Source organism: Marmota marmota, unplaced genomic scaffold (assembly GCF_001458135.2).
Source record: "Marmota marmota marmota unplaced genomic scaffold, marMar, whole genome shotgun sequence".
Lineage (NCBI taxonomy): Eukaryota > Metazoa > Chordata > Mammalia > Rodentia > Sciuridae > Marmota > Marmota marmota.
Window position 1 is genome coordinate 31576214 of NW_025999982.1, and position 13484 is coordinate 31589697.

General features: G+C 30.9%; 1 protein-coding gene across 2 annotated transcripts in view; it reads right to left on the bottom strand.

Annotated features, from left to right (window-relative positions):
* Nucleotides 1–13484, bottom strand: part of Lmbrd1 (LMBR1 domain containing 1) — a 102047-nt gene that overhangs the window by 25865 nt on the left and 62698 nt on the right. For both annotated transcript variants that reach the window (XM_015487897.2, XM_015487896.2), the window contains exons 9-14: nt 10489–10641; nt 6656–6720; nt 5765–5867; nt 5129–5233; nt 3427–3576; nt 1988–2066 (exon numbers count right to left, since the gene is read on the bottom strand). In XM_015487897.2, the coding sequence (XP_015343383.1) occupies nt 1988–2066; nt 3427–3576; nt 5129–5233; nt 5765–5867; nt 6656–6720; nt 10489–10641 (655 nt within the window). The remainder of the gene's footprint in view (nt 1–1987; nt 2067–3426; nt 3577–5128; nt 5234–5764; nt 5868–6655; nt 6721–10488; nt 10642–13484) is intronic.

Sequence of the window (13484 nt, forward strand, 5' to 3'; positions counted from 1 at the left end):
TTAATCATATTCTCCCGAATTGGATAATATTGGTCTATCAATCAGCCTTGCTGACATTTTTCTTCAACCTCTTCTGCTCCGCTACCTCCAATCTATCATCAACCCTAAAGTCTTTCCTAATTTTAAAAAACAAAACAATAATTCAACTTGCCATGCATACCTTCTCTAAGTATCTATTAATAATTTCAACAAAGTAATATAAATTGTGACTACTGTTCTTTCTATTCAATGAAATTAGTTTTACCTCCATTAGTTTTTTCTTCTTTCTTGTCTTCCCTGTACCTTCTCTATCTGCTTGCCCTTAGAAAATGATTTCCTGAGTTTCAGTCTCCATTCTCTTCTTACTCTCTGTCCTCTGAATCCCTTACATTTATATCTGGTTGCCTGTGAAATCTCCAACAGAATGTCCCCATGACATTTCAAGTCAATTGAACATGTCTTATATCTCTCTCTAATCTTAGTAACTTTTATCTTGTGTAGTAATATCAAAATTTATAAAACTAATTAGAAACTGGAGGGTCATTCTAGAATCTGTTTTCTCCATCACTACTTTGGATCTAAGCAATCAGAAATTCTTTAAATTTATTTCACAAATTTCTTTTATCATTTTCTATCATCATGACTTATATTTAATTCAAGTTTTTACCATCTTATTGGATTACTATAGATAGGTCCCCTACCCCTAACTTATTTCCATGCTCTGGTCTCAATTTCTTAAATCCCTTCTTTATATAACTATTATAAATAACCTACTGAAAATAAATCAGATGATAACTTCTATTTTCTTACTTAAAAAACTCTTTATTAGCTCTTCAATCATTTTCTAAGATCTTTTATGATCTGGTTTCTAATTCTGTAATCTCATTCCTCCATCACATACTTACTCCCATAACTTAAAAATGATACAATAGTATATCTAATGCATTAAAAAAAAAACAATAATGTTTTGTGTCCCTCTTGAACATAAACCTGTATAATTTAATTTTGTTCATGCAATTTTCTTCTTGGCATAGAACAGCCTTACCTTGACACAAGCCAGATAAATTCTTCTTTCATCTTGAAATACAGCTCTAGTATCTGTTGACAACTTTATTCTTAACTATTACTCTACAATAATCTCCAACAGGTAAAGCTACTCACTTCTTCCTTTAGGCTATCCCTGTTCTCTATAACTGCTCCTATTACTCCCTATCACATTATATAGTTTACCCATCTAAAATAAAACCTCAGAAGTTATGTTTTTGATAATGGTAATGCATGAATGAGAAATATACTATATTTGACACATGGAGTAATAAATATACCATATTTGACACCAGTAAATAAAAGCATTTTGAAGACAAACAGAAAAAGTTTTTATACATTTTGAAAAAAATCAACTGGTAGTCTTTAATCAGAATTGAATACTATAATATTCAAAGAAAAAAGATCACTTTTACAACTCATGGAAAATAGAAAAAAAATCATTCTCTAAAATATACAGTAGTTAAGAGCAAAGTCAGAGATTTTGTCAAAACAGTGAAATATTGTGCTCAAACACAACTGTATGTGCTTACAAGTTAACTGCTATTATAACTAATACTATTACTATAAACTAGAGTGATAAGGATGGATTAAAAATTGTTCCAAATTATAGGTGCTTTTGGTCTCAGAATTTACAGATTCCAAAAAACTTTCTTGGAATTTTCTAAAACAACAAAAAAAATCATTTATTAGTAATTGCTTATTATATTAGTAAATGTAAAAAATAATAACTACCTTTTGTTACTTCCTAAGTAACGAATTGATAATGGTTGATTCCTTAATGGAAATCCTTCCATCACCAAGAAATTCTGTTAAAGACACTTACCATCTTCTACTAGCTGAAAGTTCCTTTGTTACCACACATTAAAATAGATGCATCAAATGCTTAACACAGCAAAACACAAGGTATGTCTTCTCTAAAAAAATGATAAAGTACAAGATTGTTCAAAAAAATCTGCTTTACCTTCAGGGGCATCTGCATCACATCTCTTTGGCACAGAAATGGTTGTATTGCCTTTAGTATCATTAGAAGTTACATTGCTCTGAAAGATGAATATATAGTTAAAGTGAAAATATTATATTATTAACTATACCTGGATTTTAAAAAGTAATCATAGTTTGAACTTTATACTCTTTTCCATTAATTACATCTATTTGATATTCTAAATGGCAAATTTAATGCAAATTTCAATTAGAAGAAAGAGAATTATGGTAAATTTAATATTTGATCTTTTTGCAGTAATTTTTTTAGGTCCTGTATTAAACAACAGAGCTGCTTCCCAGAACAAACATAAAGTCATTAATAAACTTCTAATTTAAATAGGGCATCTAAAAAGAAATAGAGTACTTAATTTTAGACTTGTGAAGCAGGCAAAGAATGTCTTTTGTCCTCACAAAACATAACTTTCCTTCCTTCTTTCCTAGAAAAATGCTTACTAAGCATGACTTAGTAGACTACATACAGGGGAAAAGGCAGAAACAGAATAAAATGTCATTAAGAAGTAAAAAAAAAAATGGTTCAGTGATCTAACACAGCGGATGTCAAACAAAGGTGGTTCATGTACTTCCATTATGATCTAAGCCTTTTCTGATTCACCTAGATTATTACTTAAAAATTTTCAATGAACTAACTAGCTTTTTAATATTTAGCAATATTATAGATGGTATCAACTGAGGGTTTGATGTGCTATGATTTTTTTCATTTCTAATTACATGTTAAACTAAAGAAAGAATGTAGGAAGTACAGTATAAAAAATCTGGGCAATACAGGTTAGCAATGTAAGATTCCATTAAAGCAATGCTTGAAATAGGCTCTGAAACACAAATATGATTTGAACTGTTAGGAAATAGAGCAAGAAAGTAATTTGGGACAAAGAAACAAACTAAACAAAGGTTGAATCAGTTATTGTAAAAATATTTAAATGTCAAAAAATCTAAACTTGCTGTCTAATTAAAACAAAAAACACAACTGGCTTTTAGGAGATCAACATCATCAAGAAGTCAGATATCAGGATACCCATCATTTTGAAAGAAAGTCAAGTAATTTACAAATAAAATATTTAGACAGCCTTTCCTGTGGGATTCATAGAATCAATAAACAGAAATCCTGTGCTCACCAAACTTTTGAGGGGAAGTCGTATAATTAAAATTACTTAAAAGTGCTAAGATAATGCTCAGGAACTTAGTACCTAACAAGATCCATTTAAGAAACAATGAAAATGAAATTCTGTGGGTTATTAAAAAGAAAGTATAAAACAAATCTAAATTTACTCAAAATTGACTGAAAAACCAGCTTTAGCAATATTAAATTTAATCTGGTGAGTTAATATGCTAGCCCTCAAAACTAAACTTTGCCTTAAAGATCACTGTCTATAAAATATAAAAATAATCAAGTTCACTTACCTCTATTAAGTAATTTTGGCTTCCATACATAACATACTGGGGAGCAAGACTATAAATCATGTAGCTAGTATGAAGAACAATTAGAAGAAGTATCATACACAGAAATAAAAGTGCTTGAGGCCTGGTTCTACCTCTTCTGATTTTATATAACTGGAAAGGAAAAAAGACAGTGACAAAATTTCAGCTACATATTTTACTTGTAAAGCATTAAGTACTGCTCTTACATTATGGAGAATAATTTACACAGTTCAGTCAACCATTTCTTTGTTCCAAAATAAATACTGAAAAGTCTTAGCCATTGCAAATAATTAGAAGAATGAAAAAGATAATTCAATAACGGCAGAGCATTTATATCCAAAGGATCCTATAAATGATCCATTAAAAACTAAAGACCTACAGAATTTATCAGTGTTCATGTGACTAGCTTGCAGACAAACCTTCTTCACTTACCATACAATAGCATCTGTTAGAAGTACATAAGAATTGTGAACTACCTCCCTTTCTATCTAAAGATCAAAAGTATGAGTTTAAATTCTAGGTATTAGTAAATTTTTATGGTTTTATATATGTATTATTTTACATACTACTGTAGAAAAACATGTCTCATAAGTATTCATTTCTATGAAATACTCATGACATCCTCATATCATATTCTGCTACAAAATGTAGTCTATGATAATTTATGACAATCTGATTACATTTTCACATGTATCGATACTAAAGGGAAATTAAATATATGATAACCTTCATAATAAGAAGTCTTGCATTAGTTAAAATCACTAATGAACTGGGTTTTCTTTTACTCATAGCTGCAAGTAGTATCTACCTGAATCAGCTTCATTTTAAAATTCTCAAATTATTTCAAAATGAGTGTAAGAAGAAATAACAAATCACGTACAGTTGTCCTTCATGAGTGTCTATGGGGGACTGGTTCCAAGACAAACTATGATATCAAAATCTACAGATGCTCAAGTCCCCTTATGTAAAATGGCAAAATATTTGCATATAACTTCTGTATATCTTCCCACTTCAAATCACTTCTAGATTACTTATAATAACTAATATAATGTACACATTGCAAAAATAGTTGTTATGCTATATTATTTAGGGAAAAATAACATTAAAAAGTCTGCAAATATTGTATAGATGCAATTTTTTAAAAATTTTTTTTAAACATTTTCTTCCCATAGTTGATTAAATCCACAAGGGCTTTTATACAGAGGGCTGACAGTAATAATCTATAACTCCTAACAGGAAAGGCAATCTTTTGAGCATCAGTATGTTTCCATGCAGTAAAACACCAAGGAAAACAATGTATCTTCTAGACAAGGTTTTCTTAACCTTGGCACTGTTAACTTTGGGGCAGGATTAGTCTGTGTGCTATTTACTACAAGATGTTTAGCAGCATGTCTGGGCCATATCCAAAGATGACAGTAAAACTCCCTAGCTTCTAACAACTAAAAACATTTCTAGATATTGTCAAATATCTCCAGGAGAAGGGGGACAAAATGGCTTGTGTTTAAGAAATACTGCTGTAGACACAAAAACACTTTTATGTTAACATGAAATGAGAAAGTTTAATATTACCATTACTCTTAGTATCAAGACACAACTCATATATTTTAAATGTAATTTGTAAAAATGGAGAACATGTATAAAATAATGAGAAAAACATCAAAATAATAATGCAATATATACTTACTCTAATCCAAAAGAACCATATGCCAATATTTCTAATTCCTGCCATTGAAGTAAAAATAAAGTACATAATGATAATTGTTATAAGAATATAATCAAGAGGGAAAACCTAGAAAAAGATAAAATCAAATTTAATATACAAACTATGAAATCTCTAGAAGTCATATAAAATTAACTAAAAATTTAATTATTTTATTTGAGAAATATTTAAAATGTCAACTCAGATTTAGATTAGGTTACTACAATACCATTAAAACATAAAAATTCTCAAAGATACAAAGTATTACTAAGTTATTTAGTATGATTATCCCAAGAAAAATACTAAAAAAAATTAAGCATCAAATTACATTTATATACATAAAAGAATTTATTAAAAAATTAAAAACAAAAATTATTTGGAAAAGTTCACCTTACATAATGTACCCCAAATCAAATTATGTTCAACTAAAACTTTAGCAATATATTGATAAAATAGTCTTTAAAACAACACTCTAATGTTGAAATTATATGCAAATAAAAAGTCAAGTTAGCAGAGAACATAAGTATGTTAAAGTATTAACAAATTTTCAGAATACTAATTTTAAATTTAACAGTATCAGAATGTTTGCTGGAACATAAAATGACTTGATGCTATACTTACTGTTTGTAGTAAAGGCAAAAGCATATTCAGTGGATTACTCAGGTTAGCTCCAAAGATTATGAAACCAGAATCTATTCCAGCTGAATGAAGAGCTTTATCTAAACTAAAACAAAGAAAATCATAAAGAAGATAATTGTGTTTTACTATCACATTTTTAACTGATCTAGAAAGAATATCTTATAATTTAAACATGAAAATTCAGCTGAGTCAAAGAAAAACATGGAAAACAAATTAAGCTTCACTTAAATATCTCACAGATATTGTTCAACTGATACAGAATAAAGAAATAATTCTATTATTGAAACTTTCAGTTATTTTTTGAGTTAATACTGTAGAATATTTCATGTCAGAATAGCTATTTTAGACGAACAGGCTACACTAATGGAGTTTAACACCAAAAATCTAAATCACAGAATTTGTATAAGTGCTTTAAAAAATGTGTGTACCTGAGGAAATATTACTCAGCCATAAAAGAAGAATCAAATGATGGCATTTCCAAGTAAATGAATGGAACTGGAGACTATCATGGTCAGTAAAAAAAAAAAAAAAAGACAGTCCCCAAAAACCAAAGGCTGAATATTCTTTCTGATATGCAGATGATAACACACAATTAGTGGGGGGAAGGAAGAACAAAAGTTCACTGGATTAGACAAAGGAGAATAAAGGGAAGGGAGGGGGGACAGAATAAGGAAGACAGTAAAGTGAATTGAATATAACTTTCCTATGTTCATATATGAATAAATGACCAGTGTAACTACACATCATGTTCAACCAAAAGAATGGGATCCTTATTAGAATAAGTTATACTCCATGTATATATGTCAAAATACATTCTACTGTCATGTATATCTAAAAAGGACAAATAAAAAAAAATGTGTGTATTGTACTTACTTTGACAGGAAAAGAGAAATTACAAACAGCAATGCAACTAAGATGAAAAATATTCCCCACATGATCTAAAAGCAAAAATATATTCATTACAATATAGTTTACTAGTTACACATTTTTCTTCTATCAGATTCCAGCTCCTATATTTGACACCCAGGTGAAAACTAAAGATCAATATATAAAATATATTACTTCCTAATTGTCTGTTAATAAGAAATAGCTAGTGACACAAGGCAGTATACCTGCCAGACTCTGTAGTAAAGAAACATGACATAGAAGTATATCAAGTTAAAATTCCCTTCCCTTGATTTCCATTTGGGCAAAAAAGTAAAAAATACAATATATCCTTAGCTATCTTCCCAATCTTATAGGAACCAGAGTTAAATTGTTTAATTGGTTACTTAAAAGAACACAGAATAAACGTTCAAAAAAAATGTGATCCTGCAATCTGTACACGAGGAAAAATAAGAATTCATACCCCATTAGAATCAAATGTATGATATGTCAAGATCATTGTAATGTTTTGAGCAACTAACAAAAAAAGTTCAAAAAAGATAAATACTTTCTAAAGACCAAGGAAACTATGTATATTTAAATATAAGAACTCAAGTTAGTACTTATGGAATCATTTCAGAGATGATCATGTTGGGTTAACCTTGAACACATATTAATGTATATTCTAGCAACCTTGTCAATTTTGAAATAAAAACTAAGTTACAAAGGTGACACAGTAAAAATAGAAGAGTAAGAACCTCTGAAAATTTCCTCCTCCATAAAAGCACTAAGAAAACTGGCATAAATAATCAGAATCAACATTTTCAACATTCTGGAAATTAACCAACGGTTGCAGCAATATAGGAGCATTTACTCAAGAAAAATGGCTGAATCTCAGAATCTAGAGCATTATGACATTCTAACTTGCTCTAGTCCCAATTCTGTTACTCTATCGCCACAGCAGCCTTGAAAAATAGCCATAAAATTCAGCATCCTAGAAATCAAATAAGGAAGCAAAAAGGGCTGACACTTTTTAGTCTCATTCCCAAAGAACTGTCATTATTTGGCCTGTCTGTGTTTCTCTAGAAGCCCCCACTTGCAAGGCTGTTTGTATTTGACCTAAACTGGTGTTCACATGAGGCTAAAAGCCTTTTCAAAGGAGTGTTGGCCAAAAAAATTTGCAAGCAATCTATGAACTTCATGACCTCAAAGCCAGTGGACAATGGAAAAATTAAACTAACCAAAAAGATTAAAACAAAAGCCTAGGAAATGAGATATCAATAAGGGTTTTAAAAAGTTCTGATGTATCTCTAAGAATCTAGAAGGTCTTGTGTACGCTCAGGGCTCTGTGCATGACCAGGAAAGATCTGAGGACTAAAATCTACCTCTGACAAGCACTGAGTACAAAGAGGAAGTGAAGGCTAAGGTTGAGTTGGAAAGTATCTCCCTGGGTGTTGAAGTAGTGTACTAACACACACGAAAATCTCTGTTAAAGACTGAGAGACTTATTGATTGCAGGTGTTTAAGAAAATCTATATCTAATCATTAACAAACCAACTGAGCAGGGACTATAGTGGTCACACTAAAAAAAAAAAAAAAAAAAAAATATAGAGACTTCACACAGTCCAGAGAAGTCACTAAACAAATAATGATAGAAAGGATAATAACAACAAACCCTTGGGACCAAGGAGAAATCTGATTTCTAGAGTTATCATATTATATTATTTAACACTTTCTAAGTGTTAACAACAAAAACAATGAAGTATTGGTAACAAAAAGTGCATGGATTTGGGGACAACTGACAGACTTTTTTAGGAAACCCAGACATTAGATTTTCGAGGCAAAAACTTTAAGTATGCTTTAAAATAATATATTCAGAAAACTCTAAAAAGCTATGTCTTAAAATGAAGTGTCAGCAATAAAGAATACCAATAAAGATATTTTTAAAAACACTAACAAAGAGAGTGAACTGAAATTTTGGAAATGGAAAATGATAACTGAATAAAAAAGTTTTTTAGAAGAACTGACCAGCTGATTTGAGCATCAGAAGAGTTAGCAATTTGAAGAGAAATCAACTGAGAGTACATAAGGAAGGAACAATGAAGTGAACAGAGTCTTAGAGAGATGTTGAACATCATCAGCAAACCAACACAAACATGGGATTCAAAGAAAGAGGAAAGGAAACAAATGGAAAAAAACTTTGAATATTGTAGACAACCAAAATATCCACCAACAGATTAATGGATAAACAAATTGTGATACAGACACATATCAGATTACCACTCTGCAACACAATGGAATGACCACCAAAAGAAAAGAAGTACTGTGAATGAATCTAAAAACTACTGTGCTGTGCCAAAGATACTAGACAAAAAGTTTTATATCCCATGATTCCATTTATATGAAATTCTAAAATGCATAAAACTAAACTCTAATGACAGAAAGGGCATCAGTGATTACCTGGAGTCTGAGCTCAAGGAGCAAGAGAAGGTAGAATTTGGGGGTGATGTGAATGTTCTACATATCTATACATTTATATTTGGCAAAATCAATCTGTATACTTAATAAAGTTGATTTTAAAATCCTTCTAAACATATGCTCAGTGAAATGAAACAGAAGTTTAAAAGAAGGCAGCTGATGACAGAGATCAGGATATGAATATTTATAAGACATTATAAAGAATCTAGAATTAAAATAAGGGTTGGAGAGGCTTTTGTACACCTTTGTTGCTATGAAGACAAATTATCTTAGGAAAAAGGATTGGAGTGAGTCCTTAAACAATTTATTTTGGATTGGAGGTATAGCTCAGTAGTAGAGCACTTGCCTAGCATGCATTAGGTCCTGGGTTAGATTCTCAGCAAAAAACACACACACACACACACACACACACACACTTCTAACAGAAGGTTTAAAAAGAGGTTACATAGAATTACATGATTATAATATATTTTTGAAAAACTCTTTCAAAAAAGGAGGTTTTAAAAAGGATAAGCAGTTAATGCATTTTTTTAAGTTTTTAAAGAGTGAACAGTAGCACCAAAGTTAAACAAGACTCACTTGTCTTTGATAGAAATACTCTGAAACATTTCTTTCAAAATTTAACCAAAATGGACCTTCTAGCTTCATCTTGCATTCTTCATATGAGTCTTTTCCTTGTACTTTCTGAATTACAACTTACATACTATGGTATAAAATTCTGGTCTCTGAAATGCCCCTGTATATATATAACATGCAAATTTGGAAGTCGGTGGACAGCAGTTTTAGTTTCTTTATAGTCTAAGTCATATTATAATGTTTTAATTCAATCTAGGTACTTAAATTTAGGCACTAACATCCCAAGAATTCAAGGCTGGCAAACAATGGCTCCCCCCGCCCCTGAAAAACAAAAAAAGGAAAATAAAAAGGTTTTCTATCTCAATAACATCTTTTTGCATACTTTCAGAAATATCATCTAAAATCTAATAATGAGGCAAATTCTATTATTTTTCAGTTAGGGTTCTTCTGTTCTAATGTGGTTCTCAGGTCTCCTACTGATAGATAACTACAAACTTGAAAATATGCTAACAGCTTATTTCTTATTTACCTTTATTTTTATTTAAATTTCCTAATAACTCGATTATAATACTTATATTACACAAGAAATAAATGAAGCTCTGAGAGGTTCATATCTTGTCTGACCTAAGCAAGGAACCTGTGATTAAAAACCAGATTATCTGAACACCAAAATCCACACTCTGAAGTATCATGCTATAGTGCCTCAATAGAAGAACTCAGTCTCTAAGAGGCACTACAAAAACTTGAGAGAAGAGTGACAGCATAATTTTTTTAAAAACTCCATTTACCTTCAGGGGACGCAGAGCACCGCAAAATTTTGTCCACCAGCTGTTTTCAATGAATTCTAAGTGCCTCTCTCTTTTCCTAAGTGTTCGTAACCTTTCTTCAAATTGCTTTAAGGCATGTTTATCCCTTGCTGGCAAAGGTCGACCATCTTTACTCTGCAAATAACAGAACAAAATTAAAAGTTTGGGGGTGGGTTTTTTCCCCCCACCATTAAGGTCTTAATAAAGCATCCACCAGATCTAGCAAATCAGGCAATAAAATACTTTTAGCTTGGACGCTACTTAGGCATATTGACAAAAATAATAAAATTGACAAATGCAATGTAACAATAAATGTCTCTGAATCAAGATTAGCATGAAAATGGAGATGTGTGTACATTTAATACTGACCTTTTCCTTGTTCCTTTATTCCAAATGTATTTGTAAAAAAAAAAAAAGATATGTATTTGTAAAAATGCCCTACTAAAAAGGTGTTTGTTTAAAAGAACTGTTAACCACTATTACTGTCATTATTCTTCCTCACCTCCAAACTCCTCTATCCCCTATTTTAATATATTTGGTCCTGCCCCTTCCCATCCTTTAGTTTAGTGGTTGTGTTCCCTGAACTGATGATTCTCAGCCCAACTCAAATATCAGTAGAGTGATGCAATATCAAGCATAGGTCACATGCAGGAGTTTTTATAAAAACTGCTAAGAGTTGGCACTTCCTTGTTGTCCAAGTACACCTGCAAATGAGTAATGCTTTCTTTGGTCAATCTATCTGACAGATAATTTTCATCTGTTTTTACATGATGCTTTGGGTAACCATAAGTAGTGCCTTTTCCATGATGTCTCACAGATACACTTTCCCACTTTAACTCCCCTACCCTGAAATGTCTTAAATTGACCACAATAATAAACCAGAATAATAACTGCTAAATGAAAAAAGGATGAAATGCAGATTTGTTTGCTTTTATTAGAAGGAACAGAAAAACAAAGGACTACATTTTAAGAATGCAAAGTCTAAATCAGAGAATATAATGCCTTTAATATACCTATTAAGGTTTAAATGGGTTCCTAGCAGACAAAAACATTTCTCTCCAGTATAGCCTAGTGTAGCTTCAATTTGAAATCGTATAATGAAAATAATGCCCAAACCTTTAATAAAAGATTCTCACAGCTATAAAAAGCTCTTTACATATTTGCATTACCAGGCTCTTTTGAAGCTAACTATCCTCTTCCATACCTTATCTTAATGCTTCTCAAACTTTAGCATGCTTAAGACTCATCTGAAAAGTTCAATAAAATCAGAATTCTAGGCCCAACGCCCCAAAGAATATAATTTAGATCTTGAGTGGGCCTAGAATTTATATTTCTCCCAATAAATATGGTGCAAAGACCATATTTTATATTTATAAGGCTATATTTTACTATCTTCACTCCTTTAAGTCAACTTTTAAGTTGAGTACAATGGAATTATCAAATTGGATCCCCGAAAAGGGAACTTACAGAAAGAAGGTCAGAGGAATAAAATGAACACTCCCTTCTTAAAGAAATACCCAGATAATAATACTTCAAGTATGTGATTTGAGAAGGGATCAGTACTTTATACATTACCCATAATAAATTTTCTCAAAACTTCCATTATGATGTCAAAATGATACAAACAATGAGGTACTTTTTTTTAACTGATGGATTTAACCATTTCAGAAAAAAATTAGTAAATCAATTTGAGGGTCAACTTAAAACAGTTATGTGTCTATTTGGTGAATGAATGTATCAGTACAGTGAGGGATGGATATCCACTCTGCACTACTCACTAAATTAATGTAAGAATAATTTTGGTAAGAGAAAAAATGCTAGGACAGAAATTCTGCAGCAATCCATCTCATTTGAAAAATAACATGGTTATAACGTACATAAATACGTATACCATCTTTAAAAAAAAAAGTAAAAGCTTTCCTTCACACTGTGACCAATTACCATATTATCGCTCCCTTTCCTGTGGTTATCATTGTTAAGCAAATCAAACAGACACATATACACATGTACCAATGTATTTATATATTTTTTGTATGTACTAGCTAACATATCTTGAGCACCTTTCTTATGCCTAAAACTGGTCTTTTTGTTATGCATTTATTCTAATTAAATTTTCAGAATAATAGAAATATGTTCATTTACTACCTAAAAAAAATAAGACTGCAGATGTAGTGTGCATAATCAAAAAAGTCAGAATTTGAACTGAGATAGTCTGGTTTTATAAGACATATTTTTCAAGCTATATATATCTCCCTCATTCCTTTCTATCACTACATAGCACATTACACCATGGTGTCTTAATTTAATAAGTACCTTATTTTTTAATACTAAGGTTGTTTCCTATATATCTACATACCAGTGTGTACATATAGCACACATAGATTCCTATAGATAAACTGTTAGGTTAAATTTTTAAAAGTTGTATGTTTGATTATACAGGTAGGCATCACAACATTTCATTTTCTTTAAAAAGCTGTATGTCTCATATTCCCACAAACAGTATTACTACCGCCCCAAATATCATCAATTCCTGACACAGGTAACCATTTAAAAGACTTTCGAATGATTAAAAAATACATATTAAGTCATTCTAATGTCTATACTTTTTATTATTAGGGTTACCAACTCTCCTGGTTTTAGCACTGAGAGTCCTATATTTTGGAAAAGTCCTCGGGTCCCAGGTAACTGGGACACCTGATCAACCTCCTATTTACTATTTACCTAAAACATCATTTTATAATTTTACTAAACAGTTTAATTTCTCCTTCAGTGAACTACCTTTGGGTCTTTCATTATTTCTGTACATTGCTTGTCCTTTGATTTACTATCGTTATCATCTGTGCTGAGAGTTTCTCCCATACAATTGTTGGTCTTTAACGTTCATTTAGGTGCCCTTTTCAGGTTCATAAATTTTACAACATAAAAACTGAAGACTCACCAATTTTCTCTTAATTAGCAACTTGGTTTTGTGTCTTTTT